Source organism: Microcebus murinus, chromosome 13 (assembly GCF_040939455.1).
Source record: "Microcebus murinus isolate Inina chromosome 13, M.murinus_Inina_mat1.0, whole genome shotgun sequence".
NCBI lineage: Eukaryota > Metazoa > Chordata > Mammalia > Primates > Cheirogaleidae > Microcebus > Microcebus murinus.
Window position 1 is genome coordinate 61,702,751 of NC_134116.1, and position 27,508 is coordinate 61,730,258.

The 27,508-nt window shown below is 36.1% G+C and overlaps 1 protein-coding gene across 2 annotated transcripts; it reads right to left on the reverse strand.

Annotated features, from left to right (window-relative positions):
* Positions 1-26,689, reverse strand: VPS36 (vacuolar protein sorting 36 homolog). 2 transcript variants are annotated; one of them, XM_076009433.1, is made up of 14 exons: positions 26,549-26,689; positions 19,286-19,354; positions 17,596-17,666; positions 15,072-15,186; positions 13,902-13,991; positions 12,997-13,083; positions 9,617-9,649; positions 9,421-9,498; positions 8,641-8,775; positions 7,283-7,348; positions 5,197-5,261; positions 4,503-4,587; positions 3,440-3,516; positions 1-3,334 (listed from the first exon to the last, which is right to left on the reverse strand). In XM_076009433.1, exons 1-14 carry the CDS (start codon positions 26,615-26,617, stop codon positions 3,241-3,243), a joined length of 1,134 nt encoding a protein of 377 aa, XP_075865548.1. In that variant the 5' UTR covers positions 26,618-26,689; the 3' UTR covers positions 1-3,240. The 2 variants fall into 2 exon arrangements, with proteins under 2 accessions (XP_075865548.1, XP_075865547.1); XM_076009432.1 differs by having other exon boundaries at positions 26,522-26,689.
* Between the last annotated feature and the right edge of the window lie 819 nt (positions 26,690-27,508).

Genomic DNA, 27,508 nt, shown 5'->3' on the forward strand with positions numbered 1-27,508 from the left:
TTCATTCACTCAGTAAATATTTATTGAATGCTTAGCATGTGCCAGGCCCTGTTCTAGGCTCTGAGGATAGATCCATGAATAAATCAGATAAAAACCTCTGCCCTTGTGGAGCTTACACTCTAGATTTCTCATAAGGGATGGGATTAGCAATAAATATACATAAATTCAACCATACCTATTGGCAAATGACATACACATTTAAAAAGTATAATTATTAATGCTATAAAAGTCAAATATTGATATGCAGTTAATATATATTATACTTACTATATGCATAATATATTCATACCTACACTCCCCATGGATTTAAACTTTACGACTATAAAGAGAATTTTATTAGCAATTTAGACTTTCAAGGATCATTTTGAGCATGCTCGATTTTGTCCTTAGGCACAGTCTTTAAAACCTAACCACTTTAAAGTTGTGACTCCACTGTACCAAAATGAAGACTCTCAGACTGTTGGACAAAAGAGAACCATTTTAAGTACTTGAGCATGAGATTAATGACATGAAAAATCCACGTTCTCGAAGATTAGTCTGGTAACAGGGAACAAGAGAAAGTACATTTATATGAATACACATGGTTGATCAATGGTGAAATTCACATCAAGAATTTTAAAATAACCAAACCAATTCATGACTCATTTACCATCCTTTTACGACAACTAAAATAGTAAGAGCTTGATGTCACAAATATTTATAAGCAACTCTTGATTATAAAATCTAAAAGAACTCTTAACATTCTGACTTAGTATGACCAAAGTTTTATCATTTTCATATATTTTTCAGAGTATTTAAAAAGAACACCAAGTTAAGAAAAAACATTTTAAAATTTTGCAATAATTTTACTCTATATACATTAGTACCAATCATTTAACCATGAAAACAATCTTCACTTGTACAATGTAAAAAATTTGTTTTTGACAGTAAATGACTAGAAATATTCCATTACCATAAAAGCTACAAAGAGATTCATGCTCCTAAGAGCAAAGTTAGGAAAATAAAAAGAATAATTATACCAGTGATAAGCACCAAGACAGAACTTTTTTGCACTTAGGGCCTGATTAGTTGTATTTAAAAATAACCTTTATGTTACAGGGAAAAGAACACCTTATTTGGCAAAAAAAAAAAAAAAAAAGATATAAATACATACAAAGGTCTGGAAACAGTGAAGAATGCCCACTTTAACAAAATCAATCATACTTGTTTTTTAATTAATGTGACATTTGCAAAATATATTCATATGTTACTTTTATTCCTCTATAGTTCACTTTGTATAATTCAGATTGCTCCATTTTTGTTAATCAATTGTCACACTAAAGTAAATAAATATGTTGAATTATGTAGGTTTGCAGCAATGAATCCAAACCATTAGAGCTAGATCTAATAGCTCCAATAATCTTACTTGCAACTCGTTCCATCTGGTGAAACAGATTATTGTTTATCTTTGTAAACTTCTAAAAACCTTAGCCAGGTGAGATATTGTGTGTGTGTGTATCTATATATAAGTTTGCCAGAGCAGTGTGAGTGTGAGTGCAACCCAGAGAGAGGCAAGACATGCAAACAAACTTACACAATGGTCCAACTAACCCCTACAAGACTTGGAGGGCCAGATGCTGAATTACCCCCAAAATAAACCTGAGGCTGAGCAATGGGGAATCAGGTAGTCTGTCACCACAATGAAGAGGCAGTGACAGGTTTAGAAAACGAAGACTAAAGCAAGGTGTCTTGGCCACAGCATTCCTGTGACACTGGAGGACACAAAGCAGCAACAGCCACTTTTCAGGCAGGGATCAGGGATTGGGATCCCCTGGGTCTGCAGCTGAGGGTCCCTACTAGCACTTCCCAGAGGACATTTGCAGCAGCCTCTGGCAGTGGCTCTCCCTCCACCTCACGCAGTGATGTCTTAGGGGTTCCAGAATGTGACCCTGGGCATCCCTCCTCCTGGTCCCAGGGGTTCTCCCAATAAACACACTATCCCTTCCAGAGGCTTGGACAAAATCCTCATTACCCTTCCACTTCTAACTCAGTCTCATAGAGGGAGTCTCCTTCTGTCCTGTGGGGTCCCTGAGTTTGAGGTAATGCCAACATACTGCCTCAGTAGAGCAGTAACATATGAAGCCAGGCAGTCCGCTTTAAAACTCAAGCAATCTACATGCAGTACTAGCCAGTTGTTGTTATCTCAGTAACACTTTAACTGAAATACTTTCTCCATACAACTTATAATGTATGGGGCAAAGAAAAAAATATTGCTGGAATATGATAGACTTTTTAAAAGTTCAGTGTTGAAACTCCTTAAAGGAAAGAAAAGGAGACATATTACTTTCCCACTTCTATTTCCTGTCTGTGGCTTTGAGGTAAAAGAGCACTAAGGTTCCTGTGAAGCTATTTAAAGGTTCCCTCTGCCCTTCCACATGCGCAACAATCCTAGGGAATTCCTGAGCTGTTTACCTCCCAATTCGTAATCATAACTCTGGGCATGTCTATACAGCTTTCTAATTCAGTTTCAAAATCCACAGCATTTTTTAAATAAAATGACACAGTTGCATTCTTTAAATGCTAGCTATGAAATCATCACTTTAAAAAATGAAAAGAAGGTAGCTGGAGAATATAATAAGTCAAATAAAATTCTCTCCTTTCACAGAGGTGTTTCATTTGATCTGTTGAAGACATGCCTATGACTGTTTCTAAAAGCCCTTAGAAGGAGCCTCTTAAGGCATGCTACAGTTGGTATTTTGTTCCAAGGTTGTCAGGTTATTAAACTGCCCTGTGGGGTATGACTTCCCCCATGAAAGCCCCCAAAATGGGCACAACAGGCCCAGAGAAAAACCGCATTTATAATCCAGTGAATTTTAGTCACACCAAAATAATAAGCTAACCTGTCCCAACATGTCACTTCTCTTTTTCTTCCCTGCAAAACTAAATTCCCTTCTTTACAGAATGGTTAGATTTGAAGATCAAGTTAAAATCTACCATATTTCAAGTTAAATTCTGAGGGTTCTACACAGCTATGGTATGATTTTAAATTCATATTGGCATTCATTTTTCTGTGTTTTCCTATATGTATCCTACATAAGCTTCCTAGATCATAACATTTAGGGAGAAATTAAGAAAGTTTTATATTCTACTGTGAAGTTCCAATAAATTCTCAGGTGATCGGGGTTTGTCTCTTAGTTCAATGCCATACAGCCTCTACATGACGCAAGCACAAGGACAAAAAGGATTTCAAACACAAAACCCTTAGCTCTGTGTCATAAATAAATTTGGGTAAAAACGCAAGCCTTCCACTGAGTCATCTCGGCAAAGATGGCCCATCTTCTCTGCAAGCAGCAACCTAAAAAAAAAAAAAAAAAAAAAAAAGGAAAAAAACACAGTTATCTGTCCATGCAGAAACACAAACACACATAATGTTGAAATGAAGTACAAGGACCGTACTTACCTTTCTTTGGCCAGGAGGACAGACATTCCCACAAGTTTAGCAAACTCTTCTGATGTTAGGGATCCCTTTTCTGAAACCTAACAGAGAAATACAGCAGAAAAAAATTTGATTAATTTAAGACACCTAGGTACTAACCTTAGGCAGAATGTATACCACTATATGCAGGAAATAATTTACTGACTTTTCTACTAAAATCCAAAGAATATTCCCCATAATATGCTGAAATAATAAAAAAAAAAAAATGGAAAAAAAAAGAAGTAAATCTTAATGCTTAATCCTACAGAAGTTGAAGACCCCAGAACAGATATACTAGAGGCTTATATATCAAGATGAAGCTCTCTACAATGCAACAAAGGCACTGTACTAAAGCCTATGAACTTATGAACTATATGATAGTCTGAAAAGGAACATATAACAAATTCTGAGTGTGTATTACACACTCCAGTAAGGGAACCTATATATAAGTTTAGTTTAAAATATGTGGTAAAATATCCAGTCTTGGGGTTTTTGTCTAGTTAAAAATGAGAAGTATAATAAATGTGTTATTCAAATTATATGCACATAGTTCCCCATAGAGGCTATGAAGACAGTACTATTTCAAGTATTCTAATGAGAAATACTGGCAGTTTGGCCAGTAAAATCCATCTAAACTATAGTTGTTTTTCACATTTTTTGAATAAATTATTTCACAAAATAACTTGTGGTGTTTTATAATGCTGTTTAAGTAGGTGTTACTGAAAGAAAAAGTTCAACTATGTTTAATGTTCTGATTAACAAAGTTAGAAAGCTGCCCTCAACACTAAGCGTCAGTAGAAAAGAATCTCACTAATTCTAATTCTCCTTACTTATAAGATGGTAAGAGTGTCAAAAAGTTTCAAAGAGCTCTTGATGTATGGTTTTGATTAATACTGTTTCATTGTTAACGATAAGCCATTTTTAATTGGGTCTGCAAACGTTAGTTTTTATTAAAGGAAAATTCAAAAGGAAATCCTGTTTCTCAAGTTGCTAAGCATTTGGGTCTTGGTGGCAGCTCTAAAGACTGGAGGAAACCAGCTTCACATACTGTCTCCAGGGCTGAGGCCACCATTTCCTCTTCCTTGTGGGACTGAAGCTCAATCACCATGACGCCGCTGTCAAAAACTCGGAGCCTGAAAACCAGAGATGCAAGAATAAAGCAGGAATCATCTCGGATATTCAGCCACTAAGGAGGAGCACATCTTTGTTACTTTCTTTGGATGCCCAGGAATGAAGGCAAGATTAACACAAAACGACATTTAAAACCTATCCAACACAAGCGACTATGGCATAACTAAAAAGTTTATGAATAAACAGATAATAAAATTATGAACTAGAATCTACATGCTAAATAAAATGTCTGGCTACCTTTTTTGTAACCTGATGATAAAGAAAATAAAATTCACAGCTGAATATCTCCAGACACTAACACAAAATGTCCAAGGGAAGAGGGGCTAGTTATTCTGACCTAATGGGAGGAGCCACATTCTTTTTCCTTCCCCTAAATGGACAAGAGTCTGCCTTCTACCCCTGTTAGAACATGCCCAGCCCTGATAAAGATGAAAGCCAGGATAACAGAAGATGTGAGCAGTGCCAGGTGAATCTTGCTCACAGATAATATAATTTCAAGAGGGCAACACTTTGGCTCAGCACTCGGGATGGTAACCTTGGCTGGGCTTTCCCATCTACTCTGTGTAAAACCATGGTTACAGGTGGCAAACTTCCTGCAGAGATTCCTTTACCTGAGAGGTAATTTCAGTGCTTCCAGCATCTTGCATGCATTCACTAAGTCTTCTGGTGAGAGCAACTAATGGGGAAAAAAATCCAGTTTACACTGCAAATTAATAAAGTAATGCTATATAATTATAATGTAAAACTGGAGAGTAAATCAAAAAATTACCACTTATCAAGGATTTCAGGTGACTTAATCATTGCAAGGCAAAGCAGATTAACTAAGTTTTCATTAAAGTAGTGCTATCCCCCCAAAAATATAACGCAAGCCACATACGTAATTTTAAATTTTATAGTAGCCACATTTAAAAAGCAAAAAGAAACAGGTAAAATTTTTAACACGTATATTTTATTTACCCAAAAGATTGAACTTAGTACCAATTCAACATATAATCTATATAAAAAATTATTAATGAGATATTTAACATTTTCTTATTTTGTACTAAGTCTTCTAAAACTGGTGTGTACTTACACTCATAGCACATCTCGATTTGGATTAACTACATTTCAAGTTCAGTCATCACATGTAGGGAGGTATTAATAGCTAGTGGCTACCCTTTTGGACAGTGCAACCTTAACAAATCAGCACAGTATAGTGGCGATAAGTACAGCTGTGAGTCAAACAGAATGGCTCCAGAGCCAACCCAGGCTGGGTCCAAATCCCTGTCAAACCACCATCTCTGGGTATGGTCCTTGTCACATTATTTCATCTTTCTAAGCCTCAATTTCATTATCCCCTATGTAAGAACAGTAAAAGTAGCTGTATCACTCAGTTATTGGGAAGATAAATAAGGTAACATGTGCAGAGTGCCCAGCACATAGTAAGTACTAACTGATGGCAGTTATAATCACTATTCAAATAAAAACATAGAGCAGAGGCTTAACTCGTGGGACTGGGATGAGTCATTTGCATGGAGGTGACTGCTAACACCACAAGACTTTGTTTGATTGCTGGGGCACAAAAGAGTACCTGGACAGAACCTTGCAGGCCAAGGATATCTGGATGTGAAGGGACCAACGAGAGATGAAGAATAGCCACTGCTGATACACAGCCAAAGGGGCAGGGCAGCGTCCTCTCTGCATTACCTACCAGGTAATCAGTTAACCAAGTTAACTGAAGAGTTAGCTAACACAGAGAAAGGGCTTCCTGAACAACCTTACTCATCACAAGACAGAGACAATTAGAGCTGAAAGGTACCACTCAGTCCAAATCCTTATTTTAAAGGTAAGAAAACTGAGTCCCTAAACAGCACTATTCGTAATAGCCAAGTATGGAATCAACCCAAGAACCCATCTACAGATGAAGGGAAAAAGAAAGTATGGCATATACACACAATAGAATACCATTCAGCCATAACACAGAACGAAATCCTGTCATTTGCAGCAACATGGACAAACCTGGAGGATATTATGCTAAGTAAAATAAGCCAGACAGAAAAAGACAAACATCACATGCTCTCACTCATCTGTGGAATCTTAAAAAGTTGATCTCATAAAAGAAGAGAGTAGAACACTGGTTACTAGAGGATGGTGAGAATAGGAGGAAGGGAGGGGATGAAGAGAGCTTGGTCAATGGGTATAAAGTTAGAGTTAGGTGGGAAGAATAAGTTCTAGTGTTCTATTACACAGTAGGGAGACCATAGACAATAACAATGCAGTGCATATTTCAAGAGAGCCAGAAGAGAGGATTTTGAATGTTGTCACCACAAAGAAATGGTAAGTCTTTAAAGTGCCAGATAAGCTAATTACCCTGATTTAATCATTGTATAATGTATGTGCATATTGAAATATCACATGGTACCCCACAAAAATACACAATTACTCTGTAGAATTACAAATAAAAATAAATTTTTAAAAAGAAAAAAATCTGAGTCCCAGAGAGTATAAGTAAGCTACTCAAGGTCACACAGCAAGTCAGGAATAGAATCTACCCTCCTAGATCATAGAGCAATATTCTTTTCATTGCACCACACTGCTTCTCAAAATAGCTTTGATATTCACAACCCTTCCTCAAATTGTATTCATTGTAGGGGAATTTGTATTATATCAAGAAAGTCTATATTTAGTTAAAAGAATATCTAAATATTCTATTCTTACTTCCATTCCTCGAGCTCGGTTTACTAAACAGTACACCTCCGTCAGTGACATTATTCCCCCTCGTTCCTGTTAAAAATATGAAAAATTTTAAAAGTATTATGTTATAATTAGCACCAGTTAGCATTTCTTAACATAAATTGTAATCAAAGGGAAATCAGAAAATTTCTTAAGAAGCTTTGAAAAACTGTATTTATACACAGGAGAACCTATTCATATACCACATAGCACTTCAAATTCAATATTGGGACCTTAATGTCATTATTAGTATTTTAACATTTACTTAAATCAAAAGAGGGTCTCTATACCATGTTTCAAAAAGTACATTTAAATGTTTTAACTTATTCCAGCTAATAAATGAAGAAAGCATAGGATTAAATATCACTATTTTGCTATCCCTAATGAAGTAACAGTTCTAGGTGATGACTGTCAATGGCTGCTAACAGCACACACATACACAAAAAGACAATCAGACTTTATGCACCTCCTGATGGACATGCACAATGCCCTCTGTGAAATATTCTTGCCAGCAAAAAAAACTAATGGACCTTTATTTATAACTACTAGTTTATTCAAAATACATAGAACAGGGAAGCACACTTTATAGGATAAACAATTTGTTTCTCCAATAAATACATTGTGGGGTAGGAGGTAAGAGAGACAGGGGAAGTAGAAACCAGTGGAATTAAAAAAAAAAAAAAACTTGAGAGAAAAGTTGACTAACTGCAATGTGTCCTGATTTAAGCAGGCCGACTGTAAGAGAAAATGTGAACACTACTAGATATTTAAAGATGTTAAGGAATTACTTTTAATTTTTTAGATGTGGAATGGGATTATAGTTATGTTTAAAGGAGTCTTTATCATTATAGTTATATACTGAAATATTTACAGATAAAGTGATGTGATGTCTGGGGTTTGCTTTAAAAAAATTTTGAGTGGAAGCTGGTTTACAGATGAAACTTTTGGGCACTTGGGGATTTATTATGCTATTCTATTTTGGCATAAACTACTGATTGCCTGAATACTATGAGACTAGAAGATGAATCTGTATTATGGAATTATTAACAGTATTATATAGGAAAGACTGGATACATGGAAATATATCTATACAGAGAAATATATTTCCTTTTGAAAATAAGAAAAGCTTCATATCAAATAGATTTAGAAAGTTACATGTCTTAAGATGAAAAGAGAAACAATTTAGAAGATGACAAAGAATCCTAAGTAAGTACACTGAAAGTAAAAAATAACAGGTCAGTTGACAATAACTACATCATGAAAGGAGTTATGTTCTTGTTAACATTTCTGATGACAGCATAATTTAACATAATTTTAAAAGAACACTTAGATTTGGTATTTACCTCTAAAGGCACCTGCAATATTCCAGCCAGCTGTTTGGCCAGCTGCATGTGGTACTGTGTGCCTGAGCCGTAGGTTTCCCTGGTAACTGGGTTAGCTATTCCCATGCTCAGCAAGTAGGATTTAAACCTGATGGTCTATAACAAGAGAGGAGAAAATGCACAAAAAACTTATGCAGAATTAGTCTCCCACCCCAATAACTGAAACCCTTCCATCATAAATTCAATTCCACTCAATTATTTCTATATATACACTATATATACCCTTTTCTTCTACTGTGTTTCTATGCTGGGATCTAGAAGGGAGCAGATTTCTAGTAGTTCCCTGCATAAATCTAATTGCTCTCCTTCCTTCTTCTATCCAGGTCTCTCATACTCCATTCATTCACAAGTCTGGTGTGAGAGGAGACTTAGATAATAACTATGCTGTATTTAATGCTAACCAAATGATACAACTGAAAACTTAGGAAGGAAAATGGCTGTTACCAGACTGCAGACAAATTTAATGAAACAGACATCAAACTTAAGGATATGTATAAAACAGCCATTTCTTACACATGTTGGTATCTGTTTTCTACACTCCAAAAAAAGGCATGGAAATAACCTTTAATCCCAACAAAATTTTTATGGTTGACTTTTTCCTTTAGCACATTGACATGCCCCCTCAAGTCCTAAAAGAAATAAAACACTACATTAAGAAAGCAAACTGGTAAACCACTAAAATCTCACTGCATTATATGTGTAATCTAGTTTCTAATGCCTTAAGAAAAGCAACCTATTTACCTCATCTTCTGTGATGTCACCTTGTTTGTCCTTAATTTTATTAGCAATTGATTTTGATAACTCCACCATTTCCTTAGCCTGTCAAATAAAAAGTAAAAACTGAAAAGAAACAGTCCCCAAAGTGTCTATTCACAAAATATATTTTCAAAACAATATCATAATTGGTATGAATTTAATAGATGTAAATGACATATACCTTGATCATTAGCTTGCTGAGGTCTTCAAATGCCTGGAACAAGAAATGAATTTTTGTTGGAATGTGTCTAAAGAATTTAAAATGCTTTAAAGCAATGAAGCACCTTCTATTTTTTCCTATGATAAAAATTTATGAAATTTTCTTTAAAATACCAATTTATTTATTAATAAAATATTTATATAAGTAATCAATCTAACTTATTCTAAAATTTCAGTTTAGCTAAGAAGCCATAAATTCTCCAAAACAAGCTGCAAAAAAAAAACTTCAAGTTTTTAAAAATTATCATTGATTAAACAAACAAAAGGTGACATAATTAATAGTTCAGAAAATTTTATTTACTGTTATTTCACACAAGTAAGAAAATCTATCATTGATTTTTCCTAAAATCATTTTCTGATAGGAAATCAAAAATCAAAGGCACTGCAAAGCTTTCCTGGTTGAAAATGGCAATGCACAGCTGCAGGAATTATTGTGCACTTCTTTAGGTACAATAATTTTGGCTTTAATATAAAGCAGATGTGAATTAACTGAAACAGTAAACCTCAGGCTCTGAATATTAAACACATTATTATACCTGTAGCTTCAGATGTAGTGGCTATCACAAAAGAAAAACTTTCAAATACCACCAAAACGAATCTAAATAAAATCCATCAATTGTTTTGTTTCATTTACTACAGCAAGTATCCACTTCAAAGGCCCTTGCAAACTTAATCAGACGTATTTCTAATAAATTATTTCAAGTTACCGAAAATATACTGCCAGTGCAGAGTATCTTGTCTAATTAATGTGCACAGATATTATTTTTAAAAGCCAAATAAGCAATTTGTCATGAACTGAAAAATTGGTCTACACAGTATTTTGATATATATAATGGTGGCTCTGATCTGCTTATGCCCATCTGCAGGAAAGTATTCCCCACCTGCAAAAGGGTTTTGCCAGAAGAATAGCTTGTTGTGAATTCTTATGGCCCACTCACTGAGGCTAATACTGAAAACAAAGGGGAATGTGCACACACCTAACAGGAATTTCCTCAGATAAACAAAAGGCTTAAACACAGGCTTCTTATCAGCAAGAGCCAGCAGATGCAGGAAACCCTTTGTGACAAACTCTGGGCACCAGCTCTGAAACTAAGTCAATTCTAACATTTACATGGAGGGCAAATCATACACCCATCTAGGTTTCAAAAATAAAACACACGAACATTTTACACACTTAGATTTTTACTCTGGATATATAAAATATTAATAGATTTCTTTTATCTGTGTAAAGAAGACTAATAAGACAACACCATTAAAATTTTACATGGTAAATAATTTTATTCATTGTATTATATTTTTGCAGAAAAAATGCTAAAATGAAGTCCACATAGAATACATAAATTAGCCCTTATTGCTTACATAGTCAATAAAAATATAGTAAATATTTTAGTGCCTTGAAAGAATTGTCTATAAAATATGTTAAGTAATTATAAAACACAAATAAAAGCTTTCTTACTTTTATTTCTATTATTCTAAAATTTGGAATTAGCCAACTATCAAAAACTGGGTAGAAAAACTACCTACAATAAAAATTAAAGCAAAATAGATGCATATACTCATTCTATTATTTTATCTGTCAGTTTACAGAACCTTTTATCCCTTCACCACACCCACAATCAAATTGTCACTACAATTTTGAGAAAAATGGCATCTGTTTTAAAACCCTAAGGTACCTTCTTAAAGTGAGTTATAGCATTATTTCTTAGTGACTTTCAGTCATTATTTTGTGGTTATTAGTTTCAGTGACTATTAATATATTCTTGAATTTTCTGTTTCAGTGACTCCTGGTTCTGTGCCTTTGCATATTCCATTCCCTCTACCTGGATTTCTCTTATCCCTGCTGGTTATCTGCTAGCACCTGCTCATCTTTCAGGCTTTGATTTCCACGTTCCTGCTACTAACAAGCCTTCCCGGATGCCAACAGAAGTTGGAGGCCATGTTGTATGTCCCTGATGCAGCCTGTACTTTCTCCTCACCAGGAAATTCTCCCACGGTAGACAAGGCCTCTTTGCCTGCCTGTGTCTGGTGCATCACCACAGCCTCTGATGTAGGGCCCACACAGAGTAGAGAGAATGACCTCCTGCTGAATAAATCAATGATCTGCGTGACAGAGCACAATGCTTGGGTAGAATCCTCTGAGTTATGGGACTCCATGAAAATTAGGCAGAAAGAGAATAACTTGTTTCACAAATTAAGAAAAACATTATTTTGAATATAACACTAAGTTATGATGGCACAATCGAAAAAAGGAATACAAATAATGCAAAATTAGTTCACTGCTCCATGCCATCTCTGAAAGAGGCAAAACCAATGACAATAGGAACTGCTGAGAAAGGACAGAAACAGCACCTTCTTGGTGGTGATACTGCATACTGTCAGTACCTGCAAACTACCTGCAAACCAGGAAACCTGGGTTCTCATCTGCCTGGTTCCAAATCTAGTCACTTGCTCTAAGACAAATACCTTCTTTGGATAAGAACCCTTCTAATGCTAAAATGATGGAATTTTACAGGAATAGAGGACTCTGAGGAGATGGTGACTGTGGCAGCATAGTTTTTGAATTTCTCAAAATCACAACATAAAAACAGAAAGATTCTCAGGAGATAGTGACTGTGGAATTTACCCAACAAGCTATTATAAAAAAGCTAAAGAATTACTTTATAGCATCATTTCATAAAAATTCAAGACCATTTTTATATAAACATGAAAAAAATCAATGATATGGTTAGATGTATTAACTACTTATAGAATTTAATGCATAACTAGTTTTTTTAACCAGAGTTCTTTCCCTATTACTTGAAGTTCCTCACATATGATAAGCCTTCAGAAACTCTGTAATATACATGCTTAGGGTTGTCTCCTAGTAGAAGTGGTGGGCTGACTGGTTTCAGCCATTCTTACTGTGTCTGGTGCCCAAATGGTCATCAGCATAAAATTGTGTGGTGTCTGGCCAGGAACAGAGGCCACAGAACACCATTTTTCTCTCAACTAGTGTAGTCAAACTTCCAAAATAATGATATAGAGGACTTTGAGCTCATTAAGAATATCCTCCAATCAATTCCATCTAGACTTTAATGTTACACACAACATTCTGATGTTTTCTAACAAAAAACAAATTTGTGTTTTTTATTTGGTTTTAGAAAAAGCTTTTAAAACTTGTTTCAGTTAAACACCGCCAACCCAAGGTAGACTTGTTAAAGGGAATAAGAGGCTATGTAGCTTCAGTTAAACTATTAATAAATATACTCCAAATTATAGAACAAAATTAGTCACAGATGTACCCAAATGAATAGATGCAAATGGCTGAAAAAGATGGCAAACCAGAACTTGTTTAAGAGTTACCTCAGAAATGTTTTTGTCAGTTTCTTTTCTTTTTTCTTCCAGTTTTCTCTCAATACCTACAATTCCGACAGCCCTTATTCTTCCTGGCTGGAAAAAAAGTAGAAAATAAAACATACAAAATAGGAAGGAAACAAAATCTTTTGTAATCCACCCCATTGTGTTTTCAATGGCGGGAAAAGACTCACAAAGAACCAAAGAAAAACAGCCCATAATTACATCTAGCTTCCTTTGAAAACATTTGTTTGGTTTTTGTTACATGTAATGATCTTCAAATCATTAAAGAAAAACCAAGTATATAATAAATGGCATATATACTTTGCATTTTAGATGTAAATTAAATTTCCTAGGGGGAGGGGAGGAATGGGCATTTATTGAAATCTTAAAATCTGTACCCCCATAATATGCCAAAATAAAAAAAAAATTTCCTATTCTTTTTTGTTCTTTGGCAAGGTATTATGTATCACATAATAGGGCTTCAAATTTACAGAAAATTATAGTTAAAAATTCTGCTACTTAACAGTTATTATCCAAGTTACTTTCACACATTTGAGTGCCTGTCTATACTTGATGATTAATTTAGACTACCTTGGAAAATATCACCTGGCTTTACTGTCTGTTTTCTCAAATACCACACTAATTATGAAGAACAGAATGCAATGAGTGAAATCTAACTTCTACCATCTTCGAAATTACTCTGGTGAGTAGTCATTTATGTTTACTAAGTGTCTACTGTCTTTAGAGCACTAAATTAGGTGCTGTGAAAATAAATTTTTTATCAGAGTACCATTACAATATTTTGTTTTTGACAAGTTCTATAATCACAATCTTTTTCTTATTGATTCTTTTTCTTATAAGATGTAAGTACAGAGTTGAAAATACAGATTAGCAAACAGTTTAAAAAATACCTGGGGTCCTCTATTTGTTTGTAATGACTGGGAAACTGGCACATTCTCCCATCTTCTCTGTGTCATTTCCTCTGATAAACGCCTGTAAAACTGTCATGCAAATATATTCACTTTAAATGAGTCACTCAGGTTGTGGCATCCTCACACAAATCATTACTTAACATTTCTTTAGTTTAAAGGTCTATTCAGTCATTTGCAACAAGCCAAGAATTCTCAGAGACATCAAAGGAAATCAGAGGAAGTTCTTTTCTTGGATCAACTTCAGAAAGCACAAAGGAAAAAAAAAGAAGGAATTGACCTTCTATATTCTATAGAAAGTGGACTATTCTCAACAAAGAGATGAGTGACAATGAAATAAACAGACTTACTTTAAACAATCCTGTATATGTGGATTGTTTTCAATCTGCAGTGAAACAAACATAGTACCAGGAAAAACATACCACTATTTTTCATGAAGGAAGGAGAGAATAATTTGTCTAGTTAAAATCTGAAGCCAAAACGTAGGGCCAAAACATGCCCATGCCCACAAAAAATCAAATATGTTTTTCAACTACAGTGAGAATGACTCAGTCAGTCATTCATATTTGTTTAGTGACCACTGTGTGAGGAACACTAGGTGAGGACTATAGAAAACAAAACATATATAATTTATTGTATTGATGGGGAGAATAAAAACACACTTCTAAGTATATTAAGAATAGATGTATAGCAACTTATTAATCAGAACATATAAAATACTATTAATATATTACACTGCAGACTAAAACTTTAGTGACTAGAATTATATGGAGTTAAGATAAACTGCTTGATTTAAGTTCACCAAGCTTTCAGATACTGAGGTAGTTTAACATGTCACTGCATTTACGCTGTCCCTTTAATCTAACTATACCACTGAAAATGTTACTAGTAGCCAAATATTTAATAGCATGATTTAGCATATTTCCAGCCTCTGCTCCCTCTGTGATCACATCCTGCTTTCCAATCCCACTGAAACCTAAACTTTAAATTCTCTATTCTCTGAAAAGTCTTAAGATATAATAAAAATTTTATTGTAAAAATATGGTGAAACCTGGTATATTATATAATAATGCCTTCCATTATATTAAGAAATCATAAGAAAAACACACACAGACCCCTTTCTAGAACAATTTTATTCATATAGAAACTTACCTCAATCTGGCCATGTTCTTTGAAGGAAAGTTTGATGTAGGAGTTCCTACTGCTCTGGAATGGGCCAGGTTCTTTGTTGGGAGGAGCTGTGTGAAGATGAACCACTATTTTGGCACTGAAGAAAGAACAAATATAATGCATTTAATTGCCTTTAAAAATCACTAATTCTATTTTCATAACTTTTAATATATCTCAAATCACTCTTAAAAAATTCATGCAGAAACAACACCATGAAAAGCATCCTTTTTTAAAGTTTGTATTAATTCACTATTAATGAAGCTTTCAAAAATCTCTCTTAAACTATGAACCAAGAAGTTTCAAGTTACTAACTCTATAGATTAAATTAAAATGTGGTGTAAAAAATATGTTCAAAATAAATGTGCAAAATTCTGAGTAGTTTATGATGAGGGTTTTCCATCTATAATCATCCCCAAAGGTTATAAGGGGGCATATATTACTGCCAAAGCATACTACCTTACTCAAGTTGAAAACAAATGTGAAAACTTATCTGTAAAACTGGCCAGCTGATATTTTATTAAAACTCCATCCAAAACTAACATTCTACAGTGTCATTTGTTGGAAAATGCCACTCAATCAACAGTATGATGTAGAAAGATACCCAATAACAAAAACAATTCTCAAACACTGCTGCTCTAGGAACATAAACTACCATTATCTTTATAACTATGATTATCTTCTAAGCTATTAAAAATATCACTATATTTGTTCAGCTTTGTAAGTCTGTTTTCCTCTTTTTATCCAACCTGCTCAATAAGCACTCTTCTATAAAGATTAGGGAAACTAAAAACTCATAGTCAAAATATCCTGGACACCCATCTTAGAGAGCTTTTTCTCTATGATCACATTATAGGCACACACCTGTTACTCAATTTTTCTTTTCTTTATGCCCATATGGTTGCCTAAATACCACTATAACAATGAAAAATCTGGTGTTGGGCCTCCTCTACGTAACGAATTCTCTAGTTAACGAACTGGGGCCAGCTTTGTGAGCACTCTTCATCTATTCCCTTATGTGAACATCTTTAAGTGAAGTAAAGGTTTATTTCAGACGGTCCTATAACACAAGCAGAGTTATAGGACTGTCTGAAATAAACCTTCAAGTAGAGTAACAAAACTATGACAATTATGATAGGGTGGCTGAGCATAAGCATGTCACAATCTTTGAAATTAAAAAACCTCAACCCTATTATCAGATTCTGTCAAAGGACACCCAATGAAAAGCTAAAAAACTGATAAAAATAAAGTTTAAAAATTCAAAAGTAAGCATAAAAATAATTCATGCCACATTTTTCATACATTCTTTTATTGAGTCATTCAATCACTATATTTCATCAAATTTAAAGTCTATGAAATGAAAGATGTTGAGTTCAGAGACATTAAAAGGTAAAAAAATATACCTTTTTAAATCAATGCAATAGGATAACTCTTTGAGGGGCCAGGAACTAAAGAGAATATTTGAGAAAAGTTAACTTGGCATATTACTGAATTCCTCCTCACTGGAAATGTTTAAAAAAATAAGACCACTAATGTGAAGGCAAATATTTTAAATCTTTTTGTTATAGAGTTTAGATTTCCTTGGAACACAACAAAGAAGAATTCAAATGATCTGGAATAACCTTAAAGTTTACTTTCTAGAACTTGATAAGTGGGAGAAAATGACAAGGGGGAAAATACACATTACAGGAACAATCCACTCTTAAAAATCTATGGCTTATTAATCTATCCAAAATGTATTAGTTTCTCTTATGTCAAATAATCAATATTTTATGGTAGCTATAACATTATGATTAAGGCATACATTGCATGTCCAGTGAAGTTCAACACTGCTAAACCTAAAGATGAGCCTACATAAGAACAAAAAATTCCATGCTAAAAATATTTGTTCATAAGTCTCCTCAATTATATGTACTTAAAATATAATGCCAAGTTTTTGGTACATTTGAGTAAACAGGAACATCTGAACTTATGCCTTTATACCAGAATGGCCACATCTCCTGGTTTGCCTAAGACAGTCCCATTTATGCTCATTATCCTATTCTAATTATTCATTGCATACCTTATTATTCTTACAAATCTCCCATTATACACAATAACTATTATGATATACTATTTAATCCTGATATCTGAACAAGTTGAACTTGAGAAACAAACTTAATGACTAGCTAGAAACAGGAGTAAAGCCAGTTATTTTTCTCAGATGGGTTATTTCTGATTTTAAGGAGGGCCACATTTTATAGTATGAAATGACAGGTATACAGGCATGTGAAAGCAAAGTGTCTGTGGAAATATATACAATGATAGCTGGACCACAATTCTTTATTATGCCCCATGTACAATAATACAAGGATTTACTATAGCAAACCTTTGTACTTTATTCCTGCTTTTAAGAATGACTTTATACACCAGTAAGTTTGAGGTAGGACCACGCCTTAGGGACCTCCTGAGCAAAATAACAGGACAGGAAATATCTTTGTGAATAAAGACTATACTATATAGACCTCACCTCTTTCCAATTCCAGCTGCCTGTTCTTCAATGAACACAATTTGGGAAAGAGGAATGGCCATGCAGCACTCCTAGGAGGAAATGAATAGAAAACAAGATCCATAACATTTGTCGGAAATCCTTATTTAATAGCTTTAGAGTGCCATATACCTTAATAATGAAAATAATGAAAAATGATATTATTTTATTCCTTTAATAAACTTAAGGAAAGATTAAATATAAACAATATGGTGGTGGTATTTTGCTGCATAGAAGAACGTAAGAGGTTTAAAAGCAGCAGTAATTACCTTTGTTTTTATAATAGGTGCATTTTCTAAGAGAAATATTTGTATGAAAACTTTTTACATGTAATATTTTCTTATATGGAAAGCAAAAATTAAACCTTCATCAAAACAATTTTAAGGAGTATATTATGTAAGTGATTTTTCAACTTCCTTATAATTTTCTATTCTTTATCAATGAACACAAATAAAATTAGTTTTAAACAGAAAATATTGAAGTAGTTCCCCTTTATTAGTACATTTAATTTTAAAAACTATTATACATGAACAGCATGTAATAGGTCTAAGGATTTCTCCAGATTTGTCTCTTTATATGATAATCAAAAAATTATACTAAGATTAATCAATATATAGTTTAAGTTTAATAACCAACACACCCACCCCATCCTTCCCCAAAAGATTTCTTTCCTGAATGCACATTACTTTTAAAAGAATTACACAACATTAACAGGAATGCATAATCAACAGTGGCAATATCAGACTTAGGGGACAAAAATTAGTTCCTGGGGAGCAAAAAGGTCAGATATTGCAATGGTTAACATACTTTTGAGGGCCACAGTACAGTATATATTAATAGTTTATATGTGGTATTAAAATTTCATGAAGGGGGAGCAATTAGGAAAATAAAAACACAGATGAAATAGCAATCTAACCTGTAACACTGAGATTAATGTATATATACTTTCAAGTTGAAGCTCAGAATAAAGATACCAGCTCTCTCTATATAAAACTTTCTCTTCCTAAAGAAATGGGGGAGGGGAGCTTCTCCTCTTGCTGACTTAGAAGTAGTAATACCTAGCAATATCTCAATATCTAAAAGTATGCATTTCATGGCAGACCTATCCTCCTGATTCTCAACAACATGGAAGAACAAGTAGTTTTAAGGATAGGGGAGCCCTTTTTAAAGACCTCTCACAACTGATGAGAGAATTATTCCCGTTACACATGTGACATTCAGGTATGGAGTAGGATTTGACTGGTATTTGCAAAACGAGGCTCCATGATTCCCCATCCAGTAACTACACAGACTTTTCTGGAGCTGAATAAGGGACAACACACTAACTCCTATCTCTGTACTCCATTCAGAGAAATCATATGGGACACACTTTCTGATATTCTGAAAAGGAAAATTTATTATATCCATTTACATCCATTTTGTCAGAAAAAAAAAAAGAAAGAAAAACTTCAGTGATTTAAAACCTACATCAGAGGCACAGTGGCCCACACCTATAGTCCCAGCTACTCAGGAGGCTCAGGCAGGAGGATCACTTGAGCCCAGGAGTTCAAGGATATACTGTGCTATGATTGTATCTATGAATAGCCACTGCACTCCAGCCAGGGCAACACAGTGAGATGAGACCCTGTCTGTATAAACAAACCTACAACAAATGCAAAACACTGTATCTTACATGATTTTTATGATCTCTCCAAATCAGTCGATGTGTACTAAGAAGGAGTGTCCCAGCATCAAATTTTATCTAAAAAGACAAGATCATCACAAAATATTAATAACATGTCACTCAAAGTGTTCCAGATTTTTATCCTCATGAATTTTACAATACTAAGCCACTCATCTAAAAGTAAACATTTTACTTTTAGAACAGGCTTATCACAAATCAAAGAGAAGCAATGCTACCTACTTCATAAGCTATATATATATAGTCTTGATAGAATTAGGAAAAAAGTGCAAACAACCGAGATGCGTAACAATAGTGGTAAAATAAAGTATGATAAATCCATACTATGCAATCCATGCAGAGGTTAGAAATAATGATGAAGTAGAACTGTATAGACTATCACAGAAGTCTAAAACATCAAGTTAGTGGGGGAAAAGAACAATTTAGAGAATATCATATATGTTGTGTGTGTATATATGTGTGCATACACACACATTAATAGTAGGAAAAGGTCTAAAAGGAATGCACACTTACCTGTTAACAATCACTATCTCACTAGAGCATGAATTCATGAATAATACTCATATCACTTTTTTTATAAGAAGAAAATCCAGAAATAGACACAAACACATACAAAAATAAATATGGATAGAGACTCAATCAGTGTTAATGGGACAACTGGGTTGCCAGGTAGGAAAAAAACCCATAAAGTTTGATTTGTACCTGATACATTGTACCAAAATGAATCTAGATGGATCAAATATTTGAGTAAAAAAAAAAAAAGAAAAAGGAAAAAATTATAAAAGCACTAGAATTTTTTAAATGATCTCGGAATGGAGAAGGCCTTTCTAAGAAGGTATTACACCCATTAGCATTAGTGGAAAACACTGATAAATTCAACTACACAGATCATATACAAATATTTCATGGCAAAACCCACCAAGGGCAAAGGCAAAAGACAGATGGCAGACTGGGAAAAATAAATGCAACTTGCATCAGCAATGAAGGGCTTATTTCCTTAATATAGAAAACACTCTCATGAATCAATGAGAAAATAGTCTATAATCCACTAGAGAAATGGACAAAGACTATGCACAGAAAGTTCACAGAAAAGGAACTACAATTAATTCAAACACATTAATAGATGCCAACCTCCCTGATAGTAAGAGAAAACCAATTAAGAAAACATTAAGATACCCCTTTTCATCCACAAGATTGGCAGAGGTCCAAAAGTTTGATAACATTGTGCTGGTGAGGCTGGGAAAACAGGCATTCTTATCCATTGCTGGAGGGACAAATTCTGTAGAGGGCTATTTGTTAATTATCTACCAAAATTAGAAATACACACATCCTTTGAACCAAGGGTACTTGGCACTTCCAGGAATTTATCCCAAAGATAAATTCACACATGCAAGATGATATAGTACTGGGCTATTCATTGCTGTTCATAAAAGCAAAAGACAGGAACCAATTCAAATGTCCATCAACAGGGAAATGTATACCCACACAAATGGATTACTGGGCAGTCATTAAAAAGAATATGGAGAATCTTTATGTATTGATATTGTATTTGATAAACTCTGAGATACCAGTGATTTCCTGATTTCAAAATTGTTAAAATGTGGGAGGAAAAAAGTACACTTAGTATTGATGAAATATGGTATATTCTCCAGATACATTATTAGGTGAAAAAAGCAGGTTCAGAACAGTATACAGAGTATATTATAAATTTATATTTTAAAAAGGAAAAAACAATATATTTCACACAGATACCTACATAGGACACAGATACATAGCTCTCTCACTTGTGGCCTCTGAGGGAGAACTGGACGATGAAGAGGCAAGCATGAGAAGATTTCATACTCCATATGGACTGCATGTTGGTGTCGCCCCTAAATTCATATGTTGAAGCCCGGACCTCCAATGTGATGGCATTTGGAGATGGGGCTTTTGGGAGGTGATCAGGTTTAGACGAGGTAGTGAGGTGAAATATAACAGAAGCTTCTATGAACTCTAATTACTAGAGAGTAGAATTTGCAGTAAGTAGTACTTGCTTGTATCCTTCCCAGGAATACTCAGTTATTTTAAAAGTTACAAGGCTGGTCTCATTTGCAACACAAACTCTAAGGAAAGCATTTGAGTGAGGGTCCAGTTTATTAAAAATAATAATGAAGTTTGAGTTTAAAATAATGTGGTCAAAAATGTTTGCCAAGTAGATAACCAACTGGAATATTATTATATCAATCTTAAATAAAAATAATTATAAATTATGTGTGCAATTGACAATATGAGAGACTCATGATATTAATATACAGCAGGAAAAATCCAAGTTTCAAAACAGTATATATAGCATGATTACATACACAGCAAATATGTCAAAAGTAATTGTTTAGGGGGAGTAGGATTACTGATTATTTCAAGTTTCTTCTTCTTGCTTATCCATATTTAACAATTTTATTATCTGTCTAATAAAATAAGAAATTTGTCACAAGTATATGTAAATTCATGTAACTGTGAAATGTATATATTATTTTTTGTTAAAGCAAGCACACACAGGAACATGTCAAAAAAGTCCTTGTTTAATAAATAACCAACATACTTTTAGACATATATTTTTAAAAATTGTTTTCTAAGAGTCAGGTCTGACTGTATCATTGTTTTAATATTATTAAGTATTAAATAATGATATGGCTTATCAACTTTAAGGATAAGAGGCCGGCAAAACCATTTAGTCTAAGTACACTTTGTGAAAGACTGTTCTACCAAGATACTTCAATACATGAGAGAAGAGACCCTATGAGTTCTACATTTTCCTCTGAATCAGAAACAAAACGTAGGTACTCATAGCACTTAATACAGTCTGGCTTCAAATGTTTTGGTTAATCTCATTTATGCAAAACCAAATAACTGAGTTTAAGATATTTTTTAAATCTCTTTTTTGCCAGTGAGTAAACTTCCCCTTTCCAAAAGTAAATACTTCATTAACTTGATCAAGAGTATATAATGCTGCATTAGAACATGATAGTTCCAATTAAGAAACTCTGCATTTTCTTTTATTAAAATCCAAGAATATGGATGTTAATTTAAAGCTCAGGCCAGAATATGTTCCATAGCTACATCAATTAACAATGTGCAAAGGTAAAATGTTGCTGCTCTAAGTGAAGAAATTGTGTAATAGTTCCCTTCAGGGATTTCAATGGATTATGATCTAAAGCTGATAGACAAGTTTAGGCTGGTTTGCTTCTACTACTCAGAGCTAGAATAATTTTAACTACTTAAAAGTTGATCTAAGGCACTCACTGAAAAGCTCTCACCTTACTTTTTTTATTTATATATTTTTTTCTGTTATAAAAGTAATACATATTCATTGTTGAAAATCTGGAAAATATTTAAAGAAAAGTCTGAAAAAGAAAATGAAATCACTCATAATCACAGCAGCAAGAGTGTGTTTCTATACACACACACATACATATATGCATAATCTTTAAACAAAATATTTATAGTGTTATAACTATAAACATAGTTATAAAATGTAGTTAGCAGCCTATCTTTAGCAATTCCTCATGCTAATTAGGGTATGCCATAATTTATTAATAATTAACCAATTGCTATGGTGGACATTCATATTGCTTCCAATTTTCCCCTATATATAATATTATTAGACATAATATATAAGAATGTTGAGATGACCATTCTCATATGTAATATCTTTATGCATCTCTGATTATTTTCCAAGGGTAAATTCCTAAAAGTGAACTAGTTAGCTGGAAGAGAATAAGCATTTTCTACACTTTCTGGTATATGCTGCCAACTCAACACTTTACACATTACTAACCTTCTTACATTATTTTTTAAGTTAGCTGAAGCTATGGAAGCATCTGTGAATTCAAACAAATGACCTGTCTACCTTACTTAAGAAAACAGCACATCCCGTCATAATGGGGCCATGAAAACTGTGCCTGTATAAACAAGCAAGCATCCATTTATTCATGAGAGGCACTTGAGCACTGGAAAGAGCACAGTCCATTGGATCTGGTTCGGAATTGTAGCTCCACCTATTACTATCATGTTTCCCCAAAAATAAGACCTACCCATAGAATAAGCCCTAGCAGGATTTCTTTCTAAGCATTTGAGCAATAGAAGCCATACCCCGAAAATAAGACCTAGTGATGGGCATGGCTATGCAGTGTATCTGCACAATCCATGCATTTCCTCCCAGAGCAGTAAAGAAGACGAGCAGCCCTTCTCATCTGCCCCATGAGAGCTCTATTGCTCAACATGAGAGATTGGGGCCAATGGTTCTAAAGGAAATAGAGTCACAAGAAATTCAGGATGGAATTTGGGGTTTGGGGATTCATAATGATGTTGCAGAAGAAGACGACTTAACTATATTTGAATGAATGTGCATTGTTGTACCGTACTTAAAAAGCATAACACATCTCCTGAAAATAAGCCCTAGTGTGTCTTCTTGAGGAAAAATAAATATAAGACCCTGTCTTATTTTCGGGTAAACATGGTAGTTGTGTGACCTTGGACAGCTCACAGCTTTCTTAATGTTCAACAGTGGGTCTCAGTTTCCTTATCCTCGAGAGGATCTATATTTAACATTTCATCCAGAGTAGTACTGGTGACCACTATATTTTGAAGTGCTGAGCACCAGCAACAAAACATGGGCTTTGGGAGTCTGAACAATATTCAAATACTATTTCTCTTTGTGGATCTCAGGCAAGTCACTGCATCTCTGAGTATTATTTTCTCATTCAGTAAAATACCTCACATTTCTGTTGAGAGGATTAAATGAAATCGTATATACAGCTCCTGGCACACAGTGGGTACTTTAATTATTCAGGTTTTTTTCAGATGTGTCTCATATACACAACAAGCCAGAAGATACAAAGATGAGTAAGGCACACTCTCCTGGAGCATCTAACTGGTCTAGAAGACAGCCCTGTGCATGTTTGCCTGGGGAACTTGTGGAGGCTGCTATGAAGGCCAAGCAGCCTGGACTGCAGTCCCCAGATCACGGGTGCCACTGAGGGATTCTGAATGGGAGACTAACTTGATCAGATCTGCAGGCTGATGTGCAGCCTCCTAGCGTCTCCAGCACCACATGAACTCTGGAAGCCACCTAGCAAGACGGAGGAAAGCAGGACATAGCACCTTACCCCCGAAATCAGTCTGGCCTCACTCAGTTCAGGAACCAAGTAGCTACAGATAGCTCAGCAGCTGACTGGACAGGTCCTGCCCTGGGCACAGTGGTAAGGAGGCACCTCTTAGAGCTTCACTCCAATTTCAAGATGTTAGGAGACTTAAGAATTTTTTACTAGATCAAAGGGCTAATTTTTTCCCATGAGTTTTTTCTTAAACCTCTGACATCTATATACTTGGTCTGCTAAAACAAGCAGCAAAAGTTTTAAAGGAAAAATTAGAATTTCTTGGTTCAACAATGCTTTTTTTATACAGAGAGAGTACTAATGGTTGTGATTTTACGTTGTTTTAAATATATTATAGCTGGCTCCATAGCTTAAGGGTTAGGGCACTGGTCTATGTATATATATCATAGCTATATTGTCTGCCAGTAAAGGTGTTCCTAATCTGTATGTTGGAGTTCCATGAAACAACAGAGTGCCATGCTCTGCAAAAGCATGACTACCAGGGAGTAGCACTGGTGGAATCTTTGAGGACAGATCTGTCATTGTTGACATTTAGTTCCTCTTAGAGTAAGGGCAAAATCAAACCAGCTGAGGGAGAGGAGGTCAACTAAACTTCCCATTTGAAACAGTTCCAAAGATATAAACTCAGTAAGAAAGAAAAAAATATTAGCTTGTCACTCCAATCAAAAGATGCAAGACCCACCATGCGCAACAGAGAGATATCCCGGCTCTACAAGAAAACATTAAAAAATTAGCTGGGCGTGGTAGCACATGCCTGTAGTCCCAGCTACTTGGGAGGCTGAGGCCGGAGGATTAGTTGAGCCCAGGAGTTTGAGGTTGCAGTGAGCTATGATGACATCACTGTACTCCAGCCTGGGCAACAGAGTAAGACTGTGTCTCAAAAAAAAAAGCAAGACCCAATTTGAGATCAAGGTAATAAAAGTGCTAAAGCACTAAATGAAGTTAAGTCCAAAAAAATTATTTAAGGAAACACCTTGACTCAATAATAGAAGCAACACAGTCCATGAGAAATGTCCCCAGAGAGTCAGGGGACCCAATCCAACGCCACCTGTGCCTCTGGGTAGCTGTAAGCACAGACCAGGAAATGTATATAGAGCCAAGTTCCTTAACAAAACGGCAAGGAAGCAGAGGTAACAAGTAAAAACTAATGGAAACTAAAAATGCTTGTAGATAAATGAGTTTTCAATTGTTTCTAATTCCAGTTTACACATTTCAATCCAAGATGGGATATTTTGTACTTCCACCAAGTATCCACAGAACGTTTACATTTCATATTTCTGTTCTCAATTTGCAAACCCATCTCCTAAGATTTTGTGCTTGCCTTACAAGGCGTGGCCTAGTGTAATACATCACTTTACAAAACGTGCTCAAAACTCCTTTTTAAAGAAATTACCAAAAAAAGGAAACAACCAAAAAACTCCCAGAGCATAAGGCAAGGACATTCCAATGAGGAAGACACAGCTACCTCTCTCGGAAATCCTTTCAAAGCCATCTCATCTGTTAGCCCAGAGCAGCCAGACTAATCCCTCCGACCCCCATGAGGTCGGGCCAAAGCCACCGCAGGGTCAGGGAACGCAGAGCCGCAGGTCGTTCCCAGCAAAAAGGCGGAATGGGCTGCCCCAGTGATTGCGCCTGAGACCCAGTGTCCTTAGAGATTCAGAAACCACGCCAAAGAACTCAGCTGTGCTTATCGCCACCCCGCCGCCTGCAGACGGACAGCAAGCCTTCGCCGAGGCGCACCCCGGCTGTGTCCCCCTCACAATTTCGGGGGGCGAACGGAAGTGGCCCCAATCCGCGCCCGCTGGGAACCGCTCCAAAGTTGGGCACGTCGCGGTTGGCTCAGCGGGCGCGGACGGCGCGGGGGAGACGCCCGGGCGCCCCAGGGCACCGGCGACCAGCCGGCGGGGAGGGGACCGAGCGCGGCGCCCGGCACACATAGGCCGGCCCGGGCGCTGACGGCCCAGAGCGAGGCCGGGGGCCAGGCCGGGCCGGGCCGGGACGCGCGCCCACCCGAGCCCCTTCCGCTTCCGCCGGCCCCTCGGGAGGGCTGGCCGGGGGGCGGGGCGCGCCCTACCTTCTCCTCGCCGTCGTAGATGCGCACCCCGCGCTGCTGGATCACCAGGGTCTCGTTGATTTCCAGGAGGCCGCTGGTCCACACGAAGCGGTCCATGGCCGCCGCCAGGCCGGCCTCCGCCGCTCACCCGCTCCCTTGCGCCGGCGTTCCCGGGCCGCGAGCCGCGCGCCGGGCAGCCTGCGGCGCCCCCTGGCGGCGGGCGGGGCGGAGGCCGGCCGGGAGGGAGGGAGGGCGCGGGGAGCGCTCGCTAGGGCGCGGCGCCAAGGTGAGCCCAGGTGGAGGCGTCCATGGAGCGCCCGGGCACGTTTGGAACCCTTGATTGGCAGGCAGTGCACCCCATCCTATACCCAGAGTTTAGAGGGGACATGGAGGGAACCCACATCACAGCTTGGACTTCCTTATTGTGCATAGCGCCTGCACATTTGTGGCAGTTTTCTGGTCACTGCCCAGCATGTTGCCATGCTCATGAAAGGCAATAACTTTTATGATAATAACCTTTTCTCAAATGAATATTTATAGCACTAATTGTTTTTATAGAACTATAGCCAGTATGTTAAGTTGTACGTTCTGCTACTCTTTTGCCCCCTTAAGGTTATTTTTATTTAGCCTGGCACGGTGGCACGTGCCTCTAATCCCAGCTACTCAGGAGGCTGAGACTGGAGGATGGCTAGAGCCCAGGAGTTGGGGAGCCAGCCTAGTCAACACAAAGACTCTCCCGTCACCTCCACCTGGTCTCCAAAAATATATTATTTAAACATTTATAATGTTAATATAGACTTCATGAATTTACTTTAGAAAATATTTCAATATGTCAATCTTCCATAGTTTAGCTGTTTGTTGGTCCGCCCAAACCTGGCCATCGCCACTGCTCACACCAGCCACGCCACCACCACTGGCCCTTCCATTTTATTTATATATTTTGCCTTATAAATGCACCACTTGTATTTGTCCTTCTACAACTAACATAAATTTTTCTTTTTAAGTTTA

Coding starts and splice junctions, on each gene's coding strand:
- VPS36 (XM_076009432.1), bottom strand. CDS start 26,617: ATGGACCGCTTCGTGTGGACCAGCGGCCTCCTGGAAATCAACGAGACC. Junction 19,355..26,521: donor TCTACGACGGCGAGGAGAAG/GTAGGGCGCGCC, acceptor TTGTCTTTTTAG/ATAAAATTTGATGCTGGGAC. Junction 13,992..15,071: donor AAGAACATGGCCAGATTGAG/GTAAGTTTCTAT, acceptor TTTGCATGACAG/TTTTACAGGCGTTTATCAGA.